Source organism: Dendroctonus ponderosae, unplaced genomic scaffold (genome assembly GCF_020466585.1).
Source record: "Dendroctonus ponderosae isolate FM_Combo_2020 unplaced genomic scaffold, Dpon_F_20191213v2 Dpon_F_20191213_1, whole genome shotgun sequence".
In the NCBI taxonomy this organism is placed as follows: Eukaryota; Metazoa; Arthropoda; class Insecta; order Coleoptera; family Curculionidae; genus Dendroctonus; species Dendroctonus ponderosae.
This window is the reverse complement of record NW_026017110.1, coordinates 8,403,419-8,429,910: the sequence shown is the minus strand read 5'-3', so window position 1 is coordinate 8,429,910 and position 26,492 is coordinate 8,403,419. Positions and strand designations below refer to the sequence as shown.

The following is a 26,492-nucleotide window of genomic DNA, read 5'->3' as shown; positions in this document are numbered from 1 at the left end:
TAAATGAATATGCAGCACGATTCTCTAAAGGGAATTACACCTTGGAAAATATTTGCATTTTTTACACCAAAATCTACCCACATCATTTTGCTAAACATCAACATATGAAAAGTCCTTAAAAAAACTTTCAAAATTCCATATAAATTTTGGGAAATATTGATAAAATAAAAGCAACACTAAAGATTATAAAATATTTTTATTGAGTCAAATAGTGATTGTAAAAACTAAAGTTATTAAAATTAATATATTTTTGCAACTTAATAGTAATATGTGTGCGATAACTTTAGGCATATAGAAATTTATATATATATGTAAATATATATACAGAGAAAAACAAAACAGAAAAAAAACGACAATCACTCGATGGATGGGCGGGTAAGTCCACAAGATATTCAGTTTCATTTTGTTAGTTGATCAGTAGTTAAGCAGCAGTGTATGACCTAGGTATTACGTAGAAGGTAAAATTTATCACAATGAGAGAAAACAATGGGCCATCGCGATCATATCACCGATTTCTATATGACTACTTGTTTATATCACAAATGTTAAATTAAATTTATAAAGCGCACGCCATATGTGCCAAAAATACTTAACGAATATATCACTGAATCCTATTTCTAGAAGATGTTTTTCCCATTTTTTATTTGCACACAGTGTCTGGCTATTGAATAATAGAATTGTTTAATAGATTCAATGATAATGGTTGATTTTCTGGTATTTGGACAATGGGAAAAACCGTTTTGAACTTAAGGTAATAAAGATCTTAACAATCTGAAAACGTACCTTATATTATTATTTACAAAAAAATGTATTAGCGCTATTTATAGAGACCGTTCTTCTGTTCTTTTAGACACTTTTCTTCTTATACAGGGTGGCCAAATGAAAACAACCAATCGAGTAGTGGCTAGCGCTTGAAAATATTGCAATTTTTGAAGATAAAGAAAAATACTATCCACTACTCCACATTGAAACCCCATTTTTTCCACGATTTCTTCAATTGATGTAACCGTGACGCAACATGTGTCTGTTTCAGCCACTTTGTATCTGTTAAAATCGCCATTAATTTGCCGAATTGATGCGAAATCGGTTTTATATTACTTTGTACATTAGCGACTGGCCTCTAACAAAATGTGAAAATACATAATAGAGGCTCGACGTGTCAACAAACTTAAAATTAAACTTTACTTCGATATCGAGATCATTTCAACTTCATCCCATCAGTAACAGCTAACTCGCTACCAGATTATACAAAAAATCGTACAACAAATATTAGGGTGTTATCGTCCGCATAACTATCGATATTAGTTTTTCATTTATTTATTTCAAATCCAGTCATTGTGTGTCTCTCTGCAAGCTTGTTTTTATGTAAGAGCAGAAGTTTTTTTTAATTGCCAACGTTTTGCCTTATTTATTTAGGACTGCGAGTCTAAAATAAAATTGCTTTTTGCTTTAATTTGCAAAAAATCCATATTCTCGGCGATGTTGATGAAATGTCCACCATCTTTAGACACGTGCCTGTTAAATTTCTACTGGCGAAAATTTCAACTTCTTCCTTGGATTCGTTTGGAAGATGCGATTTTTTAATGATAAAACACGAACGCTGTTGCCTAAAAACATCAATTTTCTGAAAAAAAACGAGATTTTGGGCAATTTCTCAAAAACTAGAACAGAGAGAACAAAAACAGAACCACATGTATTCTACAGATTGTAAAAATTTCACATTGCTTTTTGCTTTCATTGAGAAAATCTGATTTTTTAAAGACAAAGTAGTTGACAGAATTTTATCGAGTTGGGAAAAATAAAAATTTTCGGCGATTCTTATGACACTTTCAGCAAGTTTTGAGTCAGGTGCTTTGTAAAGATGGTGAAAATTTGAAGGAGCTCCTTCCCTTAATTTGGGAGATACGATTTTTTAAAGAAGAGGGCAAAGTTGGGGCAAAATATCCATTATGAGATGGATTTTTACCAGGCCTGCAAAAATCATGATTCATGTCGATTTTGATGAAACTTTTAGCATCTTCAGAACCAAATGTCTGCTAGAAATGATGAAAATTGCAACTTGTTTCTTGCTTTTGTTTAAATGATGCCATTCTTAAAGAGCGCAGAATTTTGTACATTTTTTCATAAAACATTCAGCATCTTTAGAATTAAACGTTCCTCAAGATAATAAAAATTCGGAATTCCTATTTGCTTTAGTTTCTTACACGTGCATTTTTAAGGAGAGTAAAAAGTCCATTTTTAGAGTCAAGTGTATTCTGTAGATGGTAAATGTCAACTTGCTCCTTGCTTTTGTTTGGAAGATACGATCTTTTTCAGACAAGAACACAGTTGACTCACATCACCAAATTTTTGGCTCACATTCGAGCTGAGAAAAACCAGGATTTTTTTGTTCAATTTTTCTGAGTCTCAGCATATCTGGATTCAAATGTTTTCTACAGATGGCGAATGGTTATTTGCTTTAAATTGGAAAATGTAGTTGACTGAAAATTTTAATTTTATGACTGACAATCTATCAAGCTGGCAAAAATCCAGATTTTCGTCAATGTTTTTGACATTTTCAGCATATTTAGAATCAAGTGGCTTTGAAGTTGCTCCTTGCTATAGTTTAGGAAATGTGAAGTTTTAAAACAAAAACGCAGTCGACTGAAAGCATGAATTTTCAGGACTAAATAAATGGCAAAACGTCGGCAATTTAAAAATAACAAACATGTTTTTGTTTTACACTGTTTAAAATGACTGATGAGTAAAAATTAGCTTAGCTCTTTGAGAGACAAACGATCACATTGAAAATAATTATAAAAGCAGCCTCAATGTTGAGTAAGTAGAAAACCAGTCATGAAGAATTAACACAAATGACAAAACTCCTTGATAAAATATAGCCGGGGAGGTTGAACCGATAAAAAACGCCAGTCTTTGAGTCCTTAACAAGTAGGGTATTTATCAAAAAGACTAAACAATCACAAACAAGTTTTTTTCTGACGACTTCTACCATTATGTTCACTATTTACAATCTGCGGGGTTTCTCTAAAATTACTCTTACTGGGTAAAACGATGCTGGTCCAAACAAGAGGTGATTTTGAATTTGGAAATTTGATTCACGCTGTAGATGCGGACAACCCCTAATTGCCCCTGATTGGCTTCCCAAACCTCCTGGCCCTGATTTTATCGTTTTCGGTTATAGTAAAACATTCCTGGTCGTTTTTTTTATATTCTACGAGCTAGACGTATCAGTTCTACAACACATAACTGTGTTAGACATTTTTCGGTTTCACGTGGCAGTTTATTTTGGGTTAGTCGCAAAATAAGCGGCCAAATGAGCGATCTTATAGATTTTTTTCATTTTTAGCATTGTTTTTGTACTTTACTATACAGGACGGTGACGCACGGTTTTAATTGGTTTTATGAGCTGCTTGAACTTAAAAAAAGCTATTTAATTGACTGGTATCAGACCGCGAACTTCCATCTTTTTGCGTTATTCATCATCATGAACAAGGCACATTTTGAGTGCCAGCAAAAGAATTAAAATGTGCCTGTTGATCGTGTACGCCACCGCAAGTTAAATCCAAGGGTTAATTAAAAAAGCATCTAGAAAAATACTACGCACACCATTTTTGTAGGTTTAGAAGTATCTATATCACAAAACAAAAATAACCCTCCGATGATCGACAAAACAAACGCTTGTAACACTCCCTGGCAGGTTTTGCCGCCACCAGTACACAAAATGTTTTCAGTCACGCTTACAGTAGTGGATTGTGTTCACTCTTTTGCACGTTTTCCGTTGCGTCGAGCTGCGCAGACAGTGGAGCTGACGTAGAGTAACTGGCAGTGTTCTGCGCAGCAAAGTGCTGTTGCATCAGGCGCCATCTGTGGTCGGGTTCCGCCTGATCGGCCGATGTGATGGTACAGCTTCTGCTGCTGTAAGCGTGTAATTCGGGTGCGCTCTGTTCGGGTTCCCGTGGATTTGAGCGCCATTGAGATGGAAGGCTGAGCGGTCGATTCAAATTGAGGGGTTTGGCTGGCTCCAACCCCGTAAACTCGTTTCACCAACAGAACACCGACAGTTCGCCGGTGTGCTCGCCGGATGGGCGCCAGGCTGTTACTGATCGTGCTTTTAACTGAAAAACCAAGAAAAATAACCAGTGATCAATTGGTTATTGATGGGAAATCTGGTTGAGTAGTAGACAATTTTTACTAGTCCGAATTGGTGAAAAGCAGAATTTTGTGAGATTTTTGACAAAGTTTCAGCATGGTTAGACATGCAAATGTTTTCTAAGGCTGATGAAAAGTTCAAATTTTTACGTGCGCTGGATTGGGAGATACGATTTTTTAAAAGAACGAGCGTAGTTGACTGAAACTTTTAATTTTGAGAGTCACACGTGTATCAAGCTAGCAAAAATCAGGATCTTGGGGAATTTTTAAGAAACTTGCAGCACATCGAGAGCCAAGTGTCTTTGTTACGGAACTGGAAAAAATCGTCATTTTGCGCTTTTATTAAGATACCTACAGTGTGTATGGAGGTAATAGGTGTTCTAAAGACGATGAAAATGTCAAGTTTATCAAGCTGACAAAAATCCATATTCTCGACGATTTTAATGCAATTTTCACCATCTTTAGAGCCGCATCGCATGTCTGTTAAAGATGGTAAAAATTTAAACTTCTTTCTTGCTTTTGTTTGGAAGACCCGATTTTTTAAAGAGAAGAACGCTGTTTACTGAACGTATCAACTTTGAGACACATTTATCAAGCTGCGGAAAAAGGATTTTGACCAATTTTTCTCGTCTCGGCATGTTTGGCATGTTTAGACTCAAATGTCTTCAATAAATGCTGAAAATTTCCAATCCCTTTGCTCGTTTTAGTTTGAAAAATATGATTTCTTTAATGAGAAGGCGTAATTGACTGAAACATGTCATTAGAATTTGGCATAATTTATCGAATAATTTGCACAAATTTATATGGAATTTGGACATGATGAATATACAGGGTGGTCCAGATATCAGCGGATTTTAGACCGCTTTATGGGGTTATTTGAAAGTTGGCTGTTGGCACGTTACTCGAAAATACTTTGATTAATTCCAGACGAAATTTAATGAAAACACGTGAGTTTTTTTTAATTGAATTTTAATTTCAATTTAATTGTGTACCCGAACAAATGCAGTGGAAAACATGGAAGAAATGTGAAAAAACCTCGAACGCAAATTGAGTTACGAGGCCACCAGTGAGCATTGTTTGAGCCTCAATTAATTAGGTTAGAGCGCGTTCTGTTTTTAGCGCATTACATAATTGCATAGAGCATGTGTAGTATTGAAGGGGTGACGCGCCGAAACGTGAAAGGAATTATAAGGATTTTTCGTCCAAGTCTCCACTTGAAAAATCCGCTCTTATTGTTTTTAATATTTTAAGCGAAGTTCGGGCGTATTGAGGAGGAAAGATGAAAGAACGAGGTTTTGGAGTAACGAACTGTACAGAGCCGGAGCAGTCTTGAGCGTTTCGGGTTTGTCTCTGTACACGCTCGAGGCTGAAACTCTGCAGTTTTGAGGAGGAAATGTTGCAAATTGTTGGCAAATTGAATCTGGATAGTCGTTCTAATAAAATGGACGTTTTGTTAAGTTGAGTGTGTTCTGGTGGGCGATCCCCACCAGAACACCTAAGTACGGTCCATATTTCGGAAAAAAATAAAACCACGAAGAAAATGGCACGGCGCAGTTTTAATCCATGCGCGGTTGTTTTGTATCTTTTTTGTCATTATCCGGTGAAAAGTGCTGAAAAACGCGTTCTGCCTACTTCAAATATTTTTCGAGCACTCGAAATCGCAATATGACTTCGCGTTGCTGAAATGACCCGGGAACGTTCCGCTTTTTTATTCCTTTTGCCCGCATTGTTTACCCCGACTTGAGGCTTTGAACTTTTTGAGGGAAAAACCATCTCGCATCGATTACCTGCTGCATTTTCTCAAAGTCCAAGTAGGGCCTTTGAAGATGCGAGTGTCGCACATGTCGGGATCGTTTCCTCGGCGATACTTCATAATGTACTAATTTGGGAGGCGGACTCTCTTTCTTCACTAAAGTCCTCCTGCCTGGTTTCACAGCCTCAAGAGGTGGGGAGGTTCGGAATCTCACTGGCGTTGCCCTACTTGCTAAAAGGTGGTGGACCTGAAACCAAAAAAATAATCACCATTAAACTGGGCTGCTGATTGGGCCCAGACCAGGGATCGTTTACCTCATCATCAGACGATCCGGAATGTTCTATCACATGACCGTCTTCTCCATAACTCTTCAAGTAAGGCGAACAGGAAGACGGTGGGCTCAGGTTGCTGAACTGAGACATGTTTTCTTCGTTTTCTGGCCGGTACCTATACAGATAAAGAACATTGGAGTTTATCAAAAAAGTTGGCCCGGGGTGGAGTTTTTCGGGTTTCTCGGCCCCGATTGCTTGCATAGTAGGCCCGTTTTTTGACAGGCCAATGTAACTGCCGTGAAACTGGCAGGCCTACAAGCGCTAAATCACCGGTTATACAACAGGAACAAAGGCTAAAAACCCGCAAAACTCAGCAGAAGAGTGTAGTCTCACCTGTGACTATCACCAATTTGAGACCACTTGCGTTTTTCGGGCAAACACACGGAAGCGGCCCTTAGAGGTCGCGGTGCCACCCTTTCACATTGGGGGTTGCTGTTTATGACCTCGAGCTCTTCTTCGGAAGAATGGGGATCGTGGGGATCGGGCGCTGGACTCTCCATTGAGCATCCGGTGTCCGCTGGGGATACGCTGCACATCCTGTCCGAAACGACTGGAACAAAACACTCGTTAAGTAAATTCGTTTAAAATTTTGCGCTGTGTTTTTTTGGAGGAAAAAACGCTCGGACACGTCGATTTTTATTTATAAATGCGAATTTTTGAATTACAGCAAATGTATTTATACAAATTAGCGATTGATTTTTGAATGAAACCTGATGTTGTCAAATGAGTTTATAAATTGAAGCTGCTGTGTCTTTAGGAAAATCCTCTTCTCGACAAACCAAACCTGCAAGAGAATTAACGCCAATTTTTCATTCGCACTGTAGAGAACAATTGAATGCGTTAAAGATCCATTATGCCATGAAAGGAATTCGCAAGCGATTTAAAAGTCATCGAATCCTCTCTTAACAATACTAAGGTGTGTCGGTTCTACGTGAACGAAAGTAATAATAAACAAACTATATTGGAATGATTAATCGCAAAAAAGCCTGCTTGGTTTTTTAACAACTTCCAACATTTGTCTTTGTTTCAGGTAAGCGTCGCTCACCCGCACCAAATATGCGGTTTTCTAGGATAAGTGGTAAGTTTTTCCGTAGCTTCTATCAGAAAATGTGACTCTGTCTAGAAGAACAAGGTAGTTTTGCGTAGGCGGTGCCACAAGTGTAGCACGTAAATCAAATTTTATTGTTTTTTGTCGTTTGTGCCCACGTTTTGATTAGTTTGCCATTTTGCAGGCCCGTTTTGAGTTCACGGACACTTCAAATCGATCATTCGCTGTTTCAAGTTCACCTTTTAATGGACAACGGTCATTATTATACAGGGTGTTTCTTGATAATGTCCTAAACTTTTGAAGGAAAAGGTTTATAAAATCTTTTTTTACATATTTTAGTGAATTTCAGAACGCCTTTTCCATACATCAAAAACATGTTCTGAAGTCCAACATATTTTTTTTATCTTCGCCAGTGACGTTAGTGCAGGGTAAATCCTGCCGCCTGGGTTATTTTAAAGCAAAAAGCAGAACGCCTGTTTTCTTTTTTTAATTAAAACTGATTTTTTTTATATCTTTATTGCTTTAAGATCAAATTTTTTGATTTAGTTTCCTGACTGCGTGTAATTGTGTTTATATTTTTCTTTCCTGGGTTTCAGTCAAAATGTAATGTACAAAAACTCCATCCATTAGTTCTTAAGGATTATTTTTTCTTTGGAAGAAATTGGGAGAAAAAAAATGTTTCAAATATTTTGCTCTCCCAAAGATTTTTTTTCCTTAAGAACTAATGGATGTTTTAACGCTTTGTAAATTATAGTTTTTGTACAACATATTTTAATTGTAAATTGTTGTTTGTAGTTTATTTTGAATTTTAAATCTGATGATGGCGCTGTTGTCTCGCCGAAACGTAAAAATATGAAATAAACGATTTAAACATTTTTATTTCACATTTTGACTGAAACCCAAGAAAGAAAAAATATAATTTAAGATCAAATTCGGTCTCTTAGATTTTTGGATTTGACGTACAGTTTCCGCACAAAAAAAATAAAATGTATTCGTGCGAATATCGCCAAATCATTTACGATAAAACTTAATCTGTGCAATAGATAAATTTAAACAAAAATATATTTATCATTAGTAATCTACGTCGCTTTTCTAATTTTATTGTTTTGCAATTATCCGTTTAAATCAATTTTTATTGTTTCCAGTGGCGTTCATGCAGGATCTCCTCTAAATAGTTTTAAATAGAGACTGCTGCTTTTTTTTCAATTAAAAATATTTTTTGATATTCCACAGTGTCTCCTAGATTTTTTCCATTTGACGTACCAACAGTTTTTGCATCAAAAAATAAAAAGCATTTGCTTTGCATTTGCACTAATTCGCTTACGATAAACAAGCAAGAAGCAACAAAATACTATTTCTTGTATGCAAAAAATTATTTTTCAAATTTTTTCCATACAGCAAATAATTTTTCAACATTTTTTCTGGGCGAATTTGATCCCGTGTTTTTTTTCGTCGGATTTGCAGTTTTTACATAAAAAAAATTAAATGTATTCGGTTGCATCGAGCTTGTTTATCGCAAGCTAATGATTTTTTTATGCAAAAACCGTACATCAAATGAAAGAAATTCAAGACACGAAATTTGTTCAGACGGGAATGGGGAATTCAAAAAGGATTTTAAGTTTAAGAAAAAGAATGACGTAACGCTATTCTCGCTAAAATGGAACCCGAACGCCACTGGCAAGAATCAAAACTTATTTAGGCGAATAATTTCTAATTGATACAATTGGAAAATTAAAGGAATATATTTTCGTTTAAAGTTGGATTAATTCTTATCGTAAATGATCTGGCGATACGCGCACGAATGAATTTAATTTTTTTTGTGTAGAAACCCTACATCAAACGAAGAAAAAAAACAGGAAACTAAATTTGTTCAGAACTAAATGGGGATTTCAAAACTGATTTTTTCTTTAAAATGATTCAGCCAGAAAACCCGAACAAACGTCACTAGCAAAAATTAATTTTTTTCGAAGGAAACAGTTTTTAAACAATAAAAATACAAAATAAATGTAGTCTAGACAATTTTTTATACAACATTTTACATACAATGGTTTTTACAATAAATTATCTAGCAAGATGCAAGTGAGTGAATTTTATTGTTAAATTATTGTTAATATCTTTTTTTCTGGAAAATGAATGACCGTTTTAGAACTCGTTTTGAATTGAAGAAAAGCAGTGGCGTTTCACTTTACCCTTAGAATTGATTCGGTCAGAAATCCTTAAGGAACGCCACTGGAAAAATTTAAATGTATTGAAGATAATAGGTAGTATTTAAACGATAAAAGTAAAAGAATTAAAGTAATCTAAACACTTTCTGATGCAAATAAAATCTATACACTAAAAATTATTTACGTAGTGATGTTCATAGTAAATGGTCTTGCCAGATGCCCAGCGACTGAACTGATCAAAAAACCAAATTTGCTCGAAAATGAATAACGGCTGCAAAAATTGTCTTTAATTGAAGAAAAACCGTGGCGTATCGCTCTTCACTTTAAATTGGCTCACTGCAAATTCTGCACGAACGCCTTTGGCTAGAAACCCAAATTTATTGTCCTTCAGAAAGTGTTTTTTGGTGCATAGAACTTGCGTATTTCGTATCAACATCTAGAAATATCGTAAAAACCGAATCTTTTTAAACTATTAAAACGGTCATTCTTATTGGGCTCTTTCGTGCCCCAGATTTTATTGTGCTCTTATTTTGGGACTCAAGAACACTTGGCGATTAAAAATAGCCAACCCTAGTTTTCGTTTGTAAGATTCCGAGTGTTCAGCCGTTTGGAGCAAAACCTGCCCCCTTTAACCGACTGTCTCTTAATGTAAATGCGCCCTGTATAAAGCCGATGTTTTTGTGTCGTATTTCAAGTTACCAACTCGACACACCCCTATTTTTGGCGACTTTACCCCTTGCCTTTCTGTCCATCAGATGGAATACGATTACATTGAAATTATCGCTGATGGAAATCCTTGGAGTCTCCAACCGCGGTTTTCTAATAGGCTTTACGGAAATGAGAAACCTTTTAAATCGTGTTTTGTAACACGCGGAGAAAATGATTTTCTAATCAGTATTTGCGCTCGTTCTGAACAGTTTTGCTGAATATTGACACTGGGTTTTATTTCGAGCGATAGGGGCGCATTTAATAAACAGAATTTTACTGCCAAGATATTTCGTTTCCCGTTAATTTTATCATTTAATGGAAACGAAGTGGAGAGCGAGAGCCAGCGCTGATTTTAATGTGGAGATTGGTTGGAAGCGACGCTGGATTAATTAATGTTGGACATAATCGTGTTTTGTCACTAATGAAACGATTTTTTCCAAACGGAACTTTCTAATAGAATAATGCCCGGAATCAGTTTGCAATCCGTGCCCGGTTCGAACTCTAATTTCGAATGTTCGTACAGCATCCACAGACACACACAACACGCACGTTTCGTTATTTGTTTTCGATTTTGGCATGAAAGCACATTTTTGGAACGAGCAAGAGAATCGTTCAACGCCGGTTCATTAACCCGCTGAAACAATGTGCTCCACTTTGATCTAATTAATTGCTGTTTGGCATTATGCGGCCAAAAGTGTTGTCAATTACATTTGCCAAAAAAACTATTTTCGAAATGCCTATTTTCGATGTTTCACACCTGTGTGGTGACGTTACTAATTGCATGACAAAACGCGAATTACTAAAACGCGAATTACTACAACGCAAATACCGGACTTGATGACTGTAACTACTATTTTAAACACGAATTCATATTTTGCCCAACGTTTGGAAACACTGAAAAAACGCTATGTAGATTTGGCACACGCGTGAAATTTTCCTTACTGCAACAGACAACGTGAACGTTTTATGGAAAAATACTGCCTTCAATGAGAGAGAAGAGATCGAAAACCGCATTTCCGCAAAAAAAGTCCTCTAAAACAAGTTATTGGTACAGGGATACAAGAGCAGATTGTAAACTGCGACTGCGAGTGTCTGACCATTTCGATAATGTCCCTATATTTAACACTTTGGGGTTGGATGGAATCGGATAGTGCTAAACTTTTTATTAAAAGCCTGAAAAACTCCTCAGCTTTTAATGAGTTTTTTGTGCCGAGCCCTTCGAGCACGACACTGATTGAGGGACAAAACAAAGCCCGAAGGGCTCGGTACAACAAATTTATTAAACACTGGCGATTCTTTGGGGATTTTAAGACGTCAGAAAGACATTATTTTTTTACAACAGCCTAAAGACCCTATTCTGTAACCATTCCGTTAAAAGTTAACGGACGTTATACAGTTTACGGCCGCTTAATTTTCGATTGGTATTTGGTAACTCGATTGTCCGTTAAATACATAACCTAATTCCGTTATAAATATCGGTCAGCCGCTTATTTTAAAGGGTTGCCTGAAAGTGGCCGTTAAATATAAGCGGACAAGTTGTTGACTAATTAATATCAAAAATAAGTGTTTTAAAGAAGTTGCAGTACAACAGTAGAATTTGTATTAAATTTGGTGTTTTATGATATTGGCGTAGAAGTTCTAAGAGAAGAAATCATCGAAAATGAAGAAAGGTACTGTTAAATGTTGTCCTTGCTGTTTGATTTGCTAAGCATTTTTTCCACAGGACACAACTTCGCATACATTATGGAAAATTTCGAGACACCAGTAATCGATTTAATATTCACGAGGAAGAATTTAAATTCATTTTTCGGTTTAACAAAATACCACTAGAATTGCAATGCCTGACGGATCCTAGAGGAAGTACAACGCCAAACGAAATAAAAATAACATTTTTATGCCACTGGAAGTTACCAACGTAATTCCATCGCAAATTACATTAAGAAGTCACGGACGTAATTGAGAATGGATTTTTGCAAAAGTTCAATGTTTCGTTTGTCCACGTGATTCTGCATTCTGCAGTATGGTAAGCTTCAAGAATTATAAGCAATATGGAAGATCAGTTTGTCATAGGTAGTTTTTAGGTTTCAATTTTTTTTGGGCGACTGGATACCCCTTACAACCCTTCCTGATAACACGGTTCGAAAATTATGTGGAAAATACCACATAAACTAATTTTAATGAACATATAAGAGCTAGAAATATTGTAGAAAAGAAAATAGTTCTAAGGTCACGATTTAGTTAATTACTAAAGCGTCGTGTTCTAAATTATTATTCTTGAGCTCCCTGGCTTGGGTAGTTTTTCCGTAATGAATTTAAGAAATGTATGTTGCAAATTCTATCGAAGTCAAATTACCCAGTCGCAGTCCCAGATTTCAAAGTTTTTAAAAACGCCCATAAAGTTGCCATAGAAATGTAACGTTTGAGTGTTTTAGACTGCTTTTTTCCTCAAACCAGTGCAAATCGAGCTCTGTAGGCTGAGCCAGTTTCCATAAGTAATTTTATAAATTTATTGCAAATTCTAGCAAATCCGAACCACGCAATTGCGGTCAAAGTTTCAAAATGGCCTCAAAACTCCCGTCGATTGTCCACCGGAACTTTTAGGATATTTGGAGAATGGTGGGAAAGTGAGATTCGTATAGGGTTCCCATAATTAATCTTAGAAAAGTTTGATGCAAATTATACCGAAACCGAATTGGGCCAATGTAGTTTCAAATTTGAAATAACGTCAAAACTCTTTAACTTTTATGGTGAAATTGAGTTCCCTAACTTTTTTGTTAGTTGTGTAGTGCTTGAATCACAACAAAGTTTTGATAAATTATAAATTCATCTTGTGTTATGAGTGGCACTTGCGGCCATCCATATTTGGCCCAAAGTTTTATCGACCTTTTTTGGGTGCTTCCACACTGAAAGATCGCCTAATTGTAATGGATTTATGATGAAATTTCGAACTTTATGCGATTTATGTCGAAAAAAACGATGAATAATTCAATAGGCGCGTCCGTATTTGGGTTAGAATAGTTCAACTTTTAATTAAGCGCGATTAAATGAAAAAAAACTATCTGATAATTTTAATATTCTCCGAGGTCTTACTACATATATTTACTCGAAATTTAAATCTCTCTTATCTCATATAGAAATAGTCTGTGGAAACAACATTTTATTATTGCTTTAGTGCAAACACACACTTATCCGAAATAAACGAGATATGGGATTTAATGACCACTCGTAACACATAATTTCGACCTGCCTGGTTTTCGTCACGTCTCTTTTCCATTTTATGTGTTTTTCCGCTGTTATCGGTTCTTTTTTAAATATTTTCCAAATGCTGCTCAACAGCCGCAAGAGGTGAAGTGAATTTGAAGGCTCATGTTTGAAAAATTACAACAAATAATTGCTAACATACAAAATGCACATTTTAGTGAATTATTTTCCAAACTTTAACAGCGGGTAGAGATAGGTGTAAGTGTCTTTTTCGGTAGAACATGAGGGAAAGAATGTTCTAAAACTGAAAAATTAGGGGCTCGATTAGGACTTTGCCCTTTAAAAGAATCCCAAAAGTTTTTAAAGTGCTATATCTCAAAAACGGGTAAAATTGGCCACGCAGTCTAAATAACCTTTTTCTTTTTCTTTTCTCAGAAACTCTCCTTTGCCATTAAGGTTTCATCGAAAAGTCCTACTTTAGAAAAATTGGAAGCATAAATCCAAATTTATTTTGGTTATGTCCAAGTTTAAAAGGTTATATCTCGGAAACGAGCGAAATTATCTGATTGGTCCTACGAGCCATTTCAATAGAGCGTTTCGAGGGCTACTTTTCCATCCTCAGGGCCCAAACAAAATTGCTCACCTCAAACAAACCATCCTGATTTTGGAAGCATTCCTCCAAAATGTTTTCGACATTTTCACTTATAACTCGGAAAAGGTTGGAAATATTGCTATAATCACTAGGTCATTTTCGATAGAGAGCCGCCGACGTTTCAAAGCCCTAATCTCAGAAACAGTTACAAATACCGGCTCAGATCTAATGACCTTTTCGATAGAGTGACTCAGGAGCGTTCTTTTGCTATTAGGTTTGATCAAAAAACTCTAGCTTCTAAAAAAATAGAAGCCAAAACGCGAAAACGTACGGCATTGGCACAGTTTAAAGGCCCGTATCTCAGAAACGGGCGAAAATATCCGTTCACCCATTATGAACTTTTCGATAGAGCGTCTCAGAAACTGTCCTTCACGATTACGGTTTTATCAGAAATTCCAAACCAATAAAAAGCTGGAGGCAAAATTGTAAAATTTTAGGAACCGCCTAAGCTTCAAGGGTGAAATCTCGCAAATCGTTAAAAATACCGGTTTAGTTCTATTCTAATGACCTTATGACCTTTCCGATAGTATCTCAGAAGCTGTCTTTTACTATTTAATGTTGATCAAAAATTCCTAACCTTTAAAAAAATAGAAGCAAATAATGCGAAAATTTAAGGCATTGTCACAGTTTAAAGTTTAAAGTTCATCCATAATGAACTTTTTTAGCGCCAAAGTTTAAAGACCCGTAGCTCAGAAACGGCTGCAAATACCTGTTCGGCCCTAAGGACCTGTTCGATAGAGCGGCTCAGAAGCTATTACTCAGAAAATTTCTACTCAAAGTTTTCTCAGAAATTTTCCAGCTCAAAAAAGTTACACGCATAAAACGACACAGGTGAAGATTGATTGTTGCGTGCTGGAAAAGGCAAAATTAATTCCGTTTCAAAGCCGGTTACCAACTGAAAAACGTCCAGAACTGTATGATGATGATCAGATGCAAACTGACCTAACACACATGTGTGTGGTATACGTGAAGAAATGCAGCTGAACGTTTTCTGCAATTTAAATCGACATCGAATAATTGCTATTGTTTGGAACTCGAGCTTCTGTGAACACGATCCTTAAATGTATAATGATTAACAACTTTTGAGGTATATTGATTTAAATGAACTTAACACAAAGCCGAATAATGTGTATTTTTTCGGTTTTTCAAAATAGCCTCCTTCATTAGGCAATCGACTGCTAATGGCCTTTCAAATGGATATCAGTGGGAGGCAAGTGGAAAAACGTGCACTCGAAATTTCCATTTTCCATATACAAATTACAGCTGAATGTTCAGTTGTGTTTGGTTGATTGCAGAATTTGGCAAAATTTTAACAGAAATAACCAAAAAACTCCGATACAATAAAACGCTTTTATTTGACGACCTACTCTCAATCCGCCTATAGAACCATCAAAGATATTCTAATAATACTCAAAAGGCCCCCCTGTGTGGTGCTGGGTATTTTAAATGCAGATTCTCGGAAGGAGAGGTGTTTTGAAATAGACCTTTCTACACAAATCGCATTTAAAAATAAGCCGAATGTTCTATTCAAAGACCGTAAATAGTTTGTCGTTCAGGTAGCCAAAATTTTGATCAGTAGATGAATGGAAATGGTCTATGATGATGGTTGCAATTTCAACAATACGTCCAGTGGCTTGATAGTGAAACTTCCCGAAACAAAGCGCAATTTTAAAGCAATTAGCTGCGGGTCACTGAGCGCTAGGACAAATTATGTAAATCAGCTCACAGAGTGGAGTGTTATTTTGGAATTTTATACGATTAGGTAATGGACAGGTGTTGAACACAAACAAAGGTGCTCGTGCAGAAATGAGCGTGTAAACTGCATATGTTTTTTTATTTCGTTGTTTTCTTAGTTTTGCTTTAATTATCAGGGTTGGATTTTATAAGTTATGTAGATTCGTGCCGCACATAACCAGTTCGAATTCAGTAAACCAGTTCCGATTGCCACTAAGGACAACTGATCTAGGTTTCCATACAAACTAGTGCGATAATTGCTTGAAAGCAATGCGCAAACGATGAGGATGATTTTCTTTCCAAGTCTTCAGCTCAGATTCAGAAATAATCCATTTATCCCAACGAAGAAGGAAAACGCCCATAATTAGATAAATAAATAATTAATAGATGTTATGTAGTCAGTTTTTTCAACGACCGTTGAATGTGGACAAGAACCGCACCCTGAACTCTTAAGTACGAATTTCACTATAATTAACTTTTTAACGGAAGTTATTAAGCCGTTTGAAGGGAGTGTGAGAGAGTCGGGCACGCCCATTTCAGATACTTAATAATTGCAAAAATATTAACAGGCTTATGCAATTTTATACACGCCAATGGTACAGAGAACCTTATTTTAACTTAGAAGGATTCGGATTTTCTTTCCCGCATGTTCCGCAGTTTTTCTGGTAATTTTTTGAAATTTTGTCCAAAGGAGGCACAACTGTTGGCATAATTTGAACGACCTGGGAACGTACAGGCTGATAGTTTTTTGCAGAGTTCGTCCCCTTTCAGCGTCCAGAAATTTTCTGGCGCGTCACTGACCGCGTATCTGCACAGATTTGGAAACTTTCTCGCCTTTAGCATTTTCATCGCAGCTCAATTTGTCGTGGAGTGGTTTGAAAATGTAACTTAAAAACATGATGCAAAAAAAACGGTTATATTTTGAAAATAAAGCAACAAATAAGTGAACTAAACGTGGTGGAGCCAAAAATCAACAAATCGACAATGTATTATTATTACGAACTGTCATCACTTGTTCATTATTCATACATTAGGTGGTGGCTGCACATTCATTAAAATAAATTAACGTTAATCGTCGAACCGATTTAAGACACGCTTTATTACGTCGCGCGTTTACACTTGACTAGTGTTTTCGAAAGAGACGAAAAAAACACACTGATTCTGAATTAATTAAACCTAATGGCTGTGCGCTATGCAATGAAACAGATTTTCGGCTTCGTTGGGCCCGCATTTCATTTAGGGGGCGAATGGGACGCATTTGGGACAATTTAATTGAAATCGAACGCTTCAGAGTGAGCGAAACAACGTTGAGGTACTTAGGTTTTTTCGGAAAAAATCGGTTTTGCACAGTTTGAGCTTCGCGCTGATTCGCATCGATCAATCCAAGGCCGATCCAACAGGAGCTTCATAGTAGGCCCAACTTGCTGCACTGCGTTTGAAGGGACAGGCCTATAAGCGAAATTTCGCCGGTTATTCACTAATATGTTCAATAAAAACTTTCATTTTATGTGAACTATATGGCAAGTTAGCATTATGTTCTATATTAAAAAACTAGAAAATCCCAAGTTGAAGGCCTTTTTGCTGGAAAATTCTAGTAAAATAAAAATGTGAAATGGAATTAAACAAAAATCCGAATCAAATTGTCGTAACTGTAGGAAAATTCCTGGTATTTTTGGGTCGATTTTTCGAATTTATCGCGAGGTAAATATGTACGAGCCCGCCAAACATGTATAATGTGCAATCAGTGTGAAGTAAATTAAGCAAACATGTGTAAAATATCTACAAGGTCAAGATTGTGCGAATTGTGGTTTTAACGATCCGTTTATTATTTACTTAACCACATGACGAGCCGGTTATTCATTAGCAACAATTTCGGTTGGAACTTGTTGGATTTTTTTCCGTTGTCGCTTCTAACTGAAATCGCCCACATTTATTGAAGTTCAACCTGCCTAAAGATTGATTTGCAATGATCAAGCGAATTAACGAGATGCAAAAGCAGCAAAATGTCAAATTGTAGGCAAATTTAAAAAAACTTAAGTTCTTCTATCGTACGCATAGAAAAAAATAGTCACTCTCTTTGGATTTCTCCTAATAGTCATCAATATGAACTTTCTTCGGCAGTTTAATAACAATAATAATTATTTTAGTAGGTTCATTTCCTTTGACCTTTTCGGTATGATTATGTTGCTTTGATTGGGATTAAGATTTTGAGGACCATAAAAAATGTCCAATTACACAGCAAATAAGAGTGTGTGTTCCTCATCAATCAGCAGATAGCTCTTATCGTTCGTCAGGCCAACTTTCTTAAAATCACACTCCCCGTTGTGCTTGTGCTAGTTTTACACATGCACGCAAAACTTTCTATTTCGGTGCGATTTTTATAATTTAAAAAAGTCGATTAATTGTACTGCCTGTCTTTCTGGCAGATTTGATCAATCCTTAATGACGATTTATCTAGATGGTGGTGGATTTTATTAATAAAAATCCGATAGGTTGTAAAAATAGCCTAGAGATTACAAAGCGATAAGCCGAACAAACAATAAGCCGAAATTCTGTTTCCAAAAAGTAGTAGACAATTTGCTTTGATGCCGGTTTTTTTTTCATTGAATTCTAATAGTTTATCGACAGTTTGTTTTATTTTCATGCTTCGCTTCTGTTCAGTCATTCAAGAATAGGCTCTGGTCGTTCCACGAATTCATAAAGAAAAGATGGACAAATTGGCAAATTGAGCAAACAAAGCGAAAGATTTCATTGCACATATTGGGCGTATAACCGGCGAAATGTGTCCTATAGGCCTACCGCTCACCATGCAATTTTGGCATTTGGGCTCACTATGGAGCTCTTGAGGCATCGGCCGTGGATTTTTCGATGGGGTCAGAAGAAATGTTATTTCCAAACATTTTATTGGGTGCAACTATTCACGATTGCGGTTGTTGAAAAAAACGAGTTTCGGGGATATTTTCTATCTGAATAACCATCGAATTTGCCTGGCATAAGTGTTTTATTTAAATGGAAAACAACCTTTAAAGGCTCAGAGGCAGATAACTTAGAAGAAGAGATAACTTAGAAGACCATTTTACTTCATATTCAAAGACTTTCCACCCCCCGAAAAACCTTTATTTTTTTATCGATTTCAATAATTCGTTTTTTATTAGTTAGATATTCAAATTAGGTATTCGACCAGTGATCCTCTCAATTTTCAACTATCTTCCTGGGTGTTTTTGAGTGGTACTTAATGAGAAAAATCGACCAATTTTTATTTCAATGTTTTCCCAGTGTAATATTTTATGGATTTTAGGGCATTTTAAGCGACAATCGGCTTAAAATACGGAAAAATCTTATACATGCAAAGTGAAAGTTTTTATTAAATATATTAGTGTGTAACCGATAAAAGAGGATTTCTTTATAACTCGCGCGGATGTCAACAAACGGATTTTACCGATCCACAAAGAAGGTTTTCTTTAACACACTGTGCTACTTTGGTTGTATTCCCATCGTTACTTCCTTCAATATGATTTTTTTAACTTTGACAAATTTTCAGTCATTTGGCCATTTCTGCACCCTAAGCTTTCAAAGTGAAATTTTTTCATAACCCGACCAGAAATCTCTAAACGAATTTCTGCCGTCCATAAATAAGGTTTTCTTTAAACCTTGTGCCAGTTTAATTGTATTGCCAGTGTTACTTTCTTCACTATGAACTTTTAAACTTTAACGAATTTTCAGTCATTTAGCCATATCTGCACCCTAAATTTTTAAAGTCGATTTCTTCTTTACCCGACCAAATATATTCAAGTGGATTTAAGCAATCCATAAAGAAGGTCTTCTTTAACACCTTTGGCTAGCTAGTTCCCATTGCTATTTTCTTCACTATGATTTTTTTAACTTTGACAAATTTTCAGGCATTTGGCCATTTCTGCACCCTAAACTTTCAAAGTGGATTTCTTCAAAACCCGGCCAGACAACTTCAAACGGATTTCTGCAGTACATAAATAAGGTTTCCTTTAACACCTTGTGCCAGGTTGGTTGTCTTCCCAGTGTTACTTTCTTCACTACGAATTTTTTAAATTTTATGAATTTGCAGACGTTTCGCCATTTCCGCACCTTAAACTTTCAAAGTACCAGACCAGAAATCTTCAAGCGGATTTCAGCAATCCATAAAGAAGAGTTTCTTTAACACCTTGTGTTTGGTTGTATTCTCATTTTCTTCACTATGAATTTTTGAAGTTTGACGAATTTGCAGTCGTTTGACCATTTCCGCATCTTAAACTTTCAAAGTGGATATCTTCAAACCCCTTCCAGAAATCTTCAAATGGATTTCAGCAATCCATAAAAAAGGTTCCCTTTAACACACTGTGCCAGCTTCGTTGCATTTTCATTGTTACTTCTTTCAATAGGAATTTTTGAAGTTTGACGGTAAAAACAACTACAGTCAATTTATCAAATTATGTATGTCCTCCAAACTATGATCAATTTTCCGTTTAGTGTCTTGTAACATTGATGGCTTTAAAAGCTCCAGAATTGTCCACATTTTTTATGATTCTTTACTGAAAAGTTGCACATTTTTCTGTTCCGAAGAAGAATACGTTTGAAAACCGCCCACTTTTGCCCATATTCTTTAACTTCCTTAAAATTTCTTAATTATGTTCCTCATCCTGTTCGTCCAAGTCGAAGTCGAATTTTCCCAATTTTCGCAAAAAGATCTTCCATGCGTTCAAACGATCGGCTGTAGAAATTTGAAACCATCTTTTAACTGGCAATTTTGCGAATAGTTGCCTCCGATCCCTTAATCAACGATTGAACATGTTCGAAGTTTTTTTCGTCCGTTTTGGCTTCGACAAAAGTTCCTTACTCGGGTTAAATTCGCTACTGAATGAAACAATGAGCCACTAACCAATTACGGTGCAATGAAAGCGAACTTGCTGCACAAAAATGCTACTAATCTCGTTGCATGGAAATTGCTAGTTACCGCCGTTGTGTTACATAATGCGAATTGGCCAAGTGAATTTTTTGCCCAAACTGTTGAAATTTTAATTTACATTTTAGCAACTGGAATTATTCGATTGGATAAACATCAAAACCGAAATTCTATGTACTTGTGGTTGTTGCACTTTTACTACCTAAACCCGCTGGCCGGTGATTTAGAAATGATCACTTTCCAGCCAAATTGCTCGGTTTATTTATGACGCTATTTGTCAATGTGTTGTTCCCAGGTTGGAAAAAAACAGTTTCCAGGACAAATTCCTGCAGTTAAATATAATTGGCCTGCCCTCAACACGACCATCATTAGAGCAGGTCATACAACATAGTCAGTCAACAAGTCACGTACAGTCGGTCCCAAGCTATTTGGCAGTGACGTCATTATTTCAAATGTCATATTGACAGAGAACATGTAATGTCCGTCTCGCTCGGTGGACGAGTAATGGAAAAAGAACAATGATTGCGTCACTACCCAGAAGTTCGGGACCATGTAAGTACACACTTGCTTGGAACATATACATTCGAAAATTAGCAATTCATATTTTGCGAACAAAAGAATTTGGCATCACTCACTCATCCGACCAGTTTTGGCATCGAAAACAGGTTAGGTATTCGGCTATTTAACGTTTCGGGCCACGTTTTCATCTACATATTGTAGGTCTTGCCTCTAGCGTGGCTTAGAATAATATTTCGGGCTTTTTTACTGCGATCACGACGGCGTGCCAATTTGCCTTAACGAGGCCTGAAAACCTTTGGAAAATGACCGATTCAAAGTTTGGGTCCAAACTATTACGCAAAATGTGGCGCAATTCCACGGCTTCCTCCAATGTTGGTGGATGATATCTAACGATTCTAAGTTGAGACTTTGTTTGAACACCCATCACCTTTAGCGAGTGAATAAACGTTTCACGTCACTCTCCCATATCAAGATTAAAAGTGATTAATTTAAGTGGGCTGTTATCAATTGAGTTATTTATGCTTGTACGTGCACTTAACCCCGTGAATATTTGCTCGGAGACTTGTTGTCTCTTCAATCGCTTCAAAAATTCCCCCATGTTTGCTTTGACTTTCGATCTATTATTAACATATTTAAATGTGGCTTCTCAACATTTGATTGTTGTCACATACCAGGTGAAGGCAAATCTCCGGGGTCAAGATCTTCATCGCTTTCAGTTCCGGAGTCATGATCTTCATCACCCTAGAAAAATAAACAAAATCAGTCACACAATTCAAGGGCCAGCCAGTTGATGATAATTGGCGCTTTTAAGACCGCAATAATATTCCTTTCTAATCAACTACAACGGTTTCTGTTTCTTCAATTTCCTAGCGCACTTTCTCTTCACCAAGTTTAACGATTATTGTCATTTCACCAGGATGGGGGATACAAGTCGTCATTTGTGGGTTCAATGTCTTCAATTTACCGAATATTTTTTTTCGGTCACTTTCGGGCGTTAGATGAAGAATTTGAATTTTTAGGAATTCGCTGAAGGAAATTGAATTTTTGTTCCAAAATCTATCGATTATCGTCTCTTTGATTGGTGCTGATGTCATCACGTCTCATTCGATTACGTAATGCTTGCAGAATTCACTTTTTCATTATTTGGATTGTTCATATCTGTGATCTTCACGTGTTTCTATATTAGTTTTGTGAGTCACTGCACCGTGTCTAGAACCTTGAGAATTGTGCAATTTTGCGTGTTTTTCGGCAGGAATTCGAGTAGTTTTTGGTAATTTAAACTTTTTTCTAATTTGCGGAATTTTCCACTAAACACCAAAAGACTCGGAGTGTCATATTTAGTACAGTTATGACTGTAGAGTATTTGATTGTAAAAGAAACAATGGCTAGTAGTTTCGATTGATTGAGAGGTTTTGCAACAGGATTAATGGCTTATTTCTTTGTTGGCGTATTGTTGGTGATTTTTTTCAAACCTCGATATTTTTTGCATGAGTAAATTTTCGATTTTTTTTTATCTAATCAGTGATTTTTCTCTTCTTGTCAAATCTTCTATGGGTCTTTGATGACGTCTTTTTTCAGACGTTTGCCTGCCAGGAAAAGGGCGTAGACAAAGGATTTTTGTTATCTAATCTCGAGTAATTTTTTATTTGTTTTTGTTATTCGCTTTTTATAATTCCGTGTATTTTATGCATCGAACTTCAACGGTTTTTGAAGCATTTTCTTGCAAACAAAACGTCACAAGGAATTGATTTCCATATTTCCTTTTTGGGAATTTCTTGGGCACCTAATTTTAAAGAAATTCGTTATTTCCTCGTTTTTTCCAATTTTCTGCATCGAACTTCCATGTCTTATCTCTTCTCTACAATATCTTCAATGGGTGTTTTGTGGCTTCTTTGAAACATACAATATACAATATACAACCATGTTCATGTTTGTATATTTTATTAGTCAAACTTTAGTGTTTTTCTGCTTTTTTCAATATATTAACTGATTTTAATGACTTCTTCTTGCAAGAGTTTGCTTGCAATGAAAGCAACGGATTTTTATCATCCCACTTTTCGGTTTTATTTTAATTTCTTAGGTACTTGTGTTTTTCAATTTTGCATATTTTATTGAAGCATTCAATTGAAAATCTGGTGTTTTCTCTGTTCTCCTTCAATATATCTACTGGTTTTTTGTGGCTTCTTCTTAGAAGAATCTGCTAACAAAAAAAGGAGTGCAGAGAATGGATTGTCATTAACTTTCGTCTTTAAAAGTGTTTTGAATAATTTTCGAAATTTTGTTTTGTTTCTCACGTTTTTAAAGCATCGCACTTCAGTGCTTTCTCTTTTCTCATCAATGTTTTCAATGGGTCTTTTAGGACTTCTTCGAATACTTTGCTAGCAAGAAAAAGAGTGCATAAAATGGATTTTCATGAAGTTTCGTCTTTAAAACTACTATGAATAATTTTTTTTAATTTTTATTATTCCTCGCTATTTTAAATTTTGTGTATTTTATGCATCGAACTTCAGTGCGTTCTCTCTGCTCTTCAATTCATTCAAAAGGTGTTTTGATGGCTTCGTCTTTGATGAATTTGCTTTATAGACGAGTTTGTCTTTATAAGTTTTTTGAATAACTTTTGAAATTTTCTGGATTTCGTACTTTTTTTCAATTATGTGATTTTTGTCCATCAAACTTCAATACTTTCTCTCTTCTTTTCACTGGGTGTTTTATTCTTCTTGCAACGGAAAGAGCGCAGAGATGCATTTTCCTTCAGTTTTATTCATAGAAGCGCTTTGAATAATTTTAAAATTTTTCTGGGTTCCTCATTTTTTTTCAATGTTTGCTTTTTATGCATCTAACTTCAATGCTTTTTCTTCAATATTTTCGGACTTCTTTGAACTCTTCTAAAAAGAAAACCAGCGCAGTAATCTCCACTCTATTAACTTTTGTCTCTAAAAATGCCATGAACAATTTTTAATATGTTTTTTTGTTACCTAGCTTTTTTCAATTTGGTGTTTTTATGCATTCGAACTTCAGTGGTTTCCTTTTTTGTCTTCAATATTTTTAATAGGTATTTTATGACTTCTTCTTTGAAGCATTTGCTTGCAAGGAATTGAGCGCAGAAAATGGATTATCATTAACTTTTGAAGTGCTTTGAATACTTCTTTAAAAAATGTTGGTACCTGTCTTTTTTTTTATTTGTGGATTTTCTGCCTCGAAATTCAATGCTTTCTGTATTCTCCTCAATATCTTCAATGGATGTTTTATGACTTATTTTTTTGAAGAATTCGCTTGCAAGGAAAAAAGCGCAGAGAACGAATTTTCAGTCTTTCATCTTTGGTAATTTTTAAAACTGTCCTTTTTCCTCGCGTTTTTCAACTTTGTGAACTGTATGCATCACACTTCAAGCAGTGCTTTTATTTCTCTCTTATCTTCAATATCTTCAATGGGTTTGTCATGATTTCTTTGAAGAATTTGCTTGCAAGGAAAATAGCGCAGGGACAGGATTTTCATTCTCTTCTCCTTGGGAATAATTTTGTAAATATTCTGTTCCTCACTTTTTCAAATTTTGTTTATTTTATGCCTCGAACTCCAGTGTTTTTGTTGTCGTCAATATTTATAACGAGCATACCATGACTCTTTCGTTTAAACATTTGCTAGAAATAAAAGGGCAGAAGGACTTGAGTTAATACATTTTCAATAGCTTTCTTCTTTGAACTATTTATTAAAGATTTTTATTTTATTCAATTTGTCCAATTGTTTGATTCGTGATGTTTTGCTTCTCCCAATCGAAGAGTTGGAAATTGACTTCGACTTCCAGCTTCATCTGAAGAACAAACGGAATTTGAGGATTTCTCGCAATTAATTTCTTGCTGAATTGTGAGGCTCGTCTCAATTTTACTTTTCTCTGTCTAACCCCGAAATATTTTGCCATCTTAAGGGACAAGAAATCAGCGAAAAGTATCCTTAAAATAACAGTTTACAATGACAATTTTTCTAAATCTTTGGCGTTTAAATCTAGAGAGAAACTAGTAACAGCTAGACAATGAAAGTGCTGAAGAATTTTGAGGAGTGTGCTTTTGTACTTAAGGCTTGGGCTGTCCATATGGGTGAGGGATAATTTGGTGAATGAAAAAGACAAAGGGTGATAAAGAGTGATGTGAAAAAGTCAATCCTGCAATGAGTTAGCACGTGGTCGAAAGCTACTACAGAAATTACTCGACCGTAACGGATAACAGATAATTTAAATCTTGATTCGTGCCAGTTTCTCTCCTAGCAAATGGACTTTTCCCGAATAACTGTTAATAGGTTATATCCCAGAGAGCTCGAATGTTCGGCGCCGAATTTTCCACTTTCCTTTGTTCCTGCTTTGTATCAAAATAGTCCGAACGGGTGAAAGGTATTATTGATTTTCCGCAAAATTTTTGTTCGTTTTTCTTGATGAACCATTCAACTGGACAATTCATAAATCAAATGGGACCGTGTGCCATGCGGAACAGCATGGAAATGTTTGCTGAATTTTCAATGGAAAATGTTTGCCAAAACCGAAACGGAAGCACAATGAATGTAAATATCGGCAAGCATCTAAAACAACGATCGTTAGACAGGTTTATTATCTCGCTCAGCGGGAATTAGAAAGCAGAAAAATTGACAGTTAGGCCCTGAACCGTGCATTCCTTTGTTCGCATCTTCAACTGTTTCGACCCACAGCAGCCATTTTTTCTACGCTTTCTGTGACCTTCAGCGAGGTTACTATGAATCTACACACCAAAATAAAAACAAATGCACCCATACGCACCTTTTGATTGTGGATTTCCTCGTTGATTGACTGAGTTTTTAATTTGTGCGTGAGAAATTTAAGCATGTCTTTTTTCCGGTTTCCCGATGGATTCGCCACTTTGAGAGATTTTTCGATACCGTTAACGGACGGAAAATAGGAGAAAAACGCGGAAATTTTCACGAAAGCGGCACAACGAAATGGAATTTTAGATGGTGGCTGCTGCCATTATGGATTGTCTTAGGCCACGAACTGCTGCTCACCCGGTTCTTATTACTACTGATTTGTACGAACGGCTAGTTCAGCTGATCTCCACTATCACAGCGGACTGGTCCATTCTTACTACGAGGGACTGCGAAATGGCAAAATCCCATGCAAAAACCCCTTTATCACCTCCGGGCCGCACACTTTTTCCACTCTCTCCCTCAAATCGCCACTATAGCGCGAAAAAACTGCTTGTAGCCCACCAAAACCCCGGAAATCCGCCAGAAAACTGAAATTTTCTACCCAACTCCCCGTTTCGCTCGCTTTGGGTCCTCCCTACTTCCATTGATGAC

General features: G+C 36.1%; 1 protein-coding gene across 3 annotated transcripts; it reads right to left on the bottom strand.

The window, feature by feature from the left end:
• Nucleotides 1–177: 177 nt before the first annotated feature.
• Nucleotides 178–26,429, bottom strand: LOC109535517. 3 transcript variants are annotated; one of them, XM_019901430.2, is made up of 6 exons: nt 25,957–26,429; nt 21,859–21,917; nt 6,568–6,786; nt 6,217–6,349; nt 5,937–6,149; nt 178–4,115 (listed from the first exon to the last, which is right to left on the bottom strand). In XM_019901430.2, the coding sequence occupies exons 1-6, from the start codon at nt 26,020–26,022 to the stop codon at nt 4,041–4,043; spliced, it is 765 nt and encodes a 254-aa protein (XP_019756989.2). In that variant the 5' UTR covers nt 26,023–26,429; the 3' UTR covers nt 178–4,040. The 3 variants fall into 3 exon arrangements, with proteins under 3 accessions (XP_019756989.2, XP_019756988.2, XP_048517045.1); XM_019901429.2 differs by having other exon boundaries at nt 6,568–6,784; nt 21,848–21,917; nt 25,957–26,427; XM_048661088.1 differs by lacking the exon at nt 21,859–21,917 and having other exon boundaries at nt 6,568–6,784; nt 25,957–26,426.
• Between the last annotated feature and the right edge of the window lie 63 nt (nt 26,430–26,492).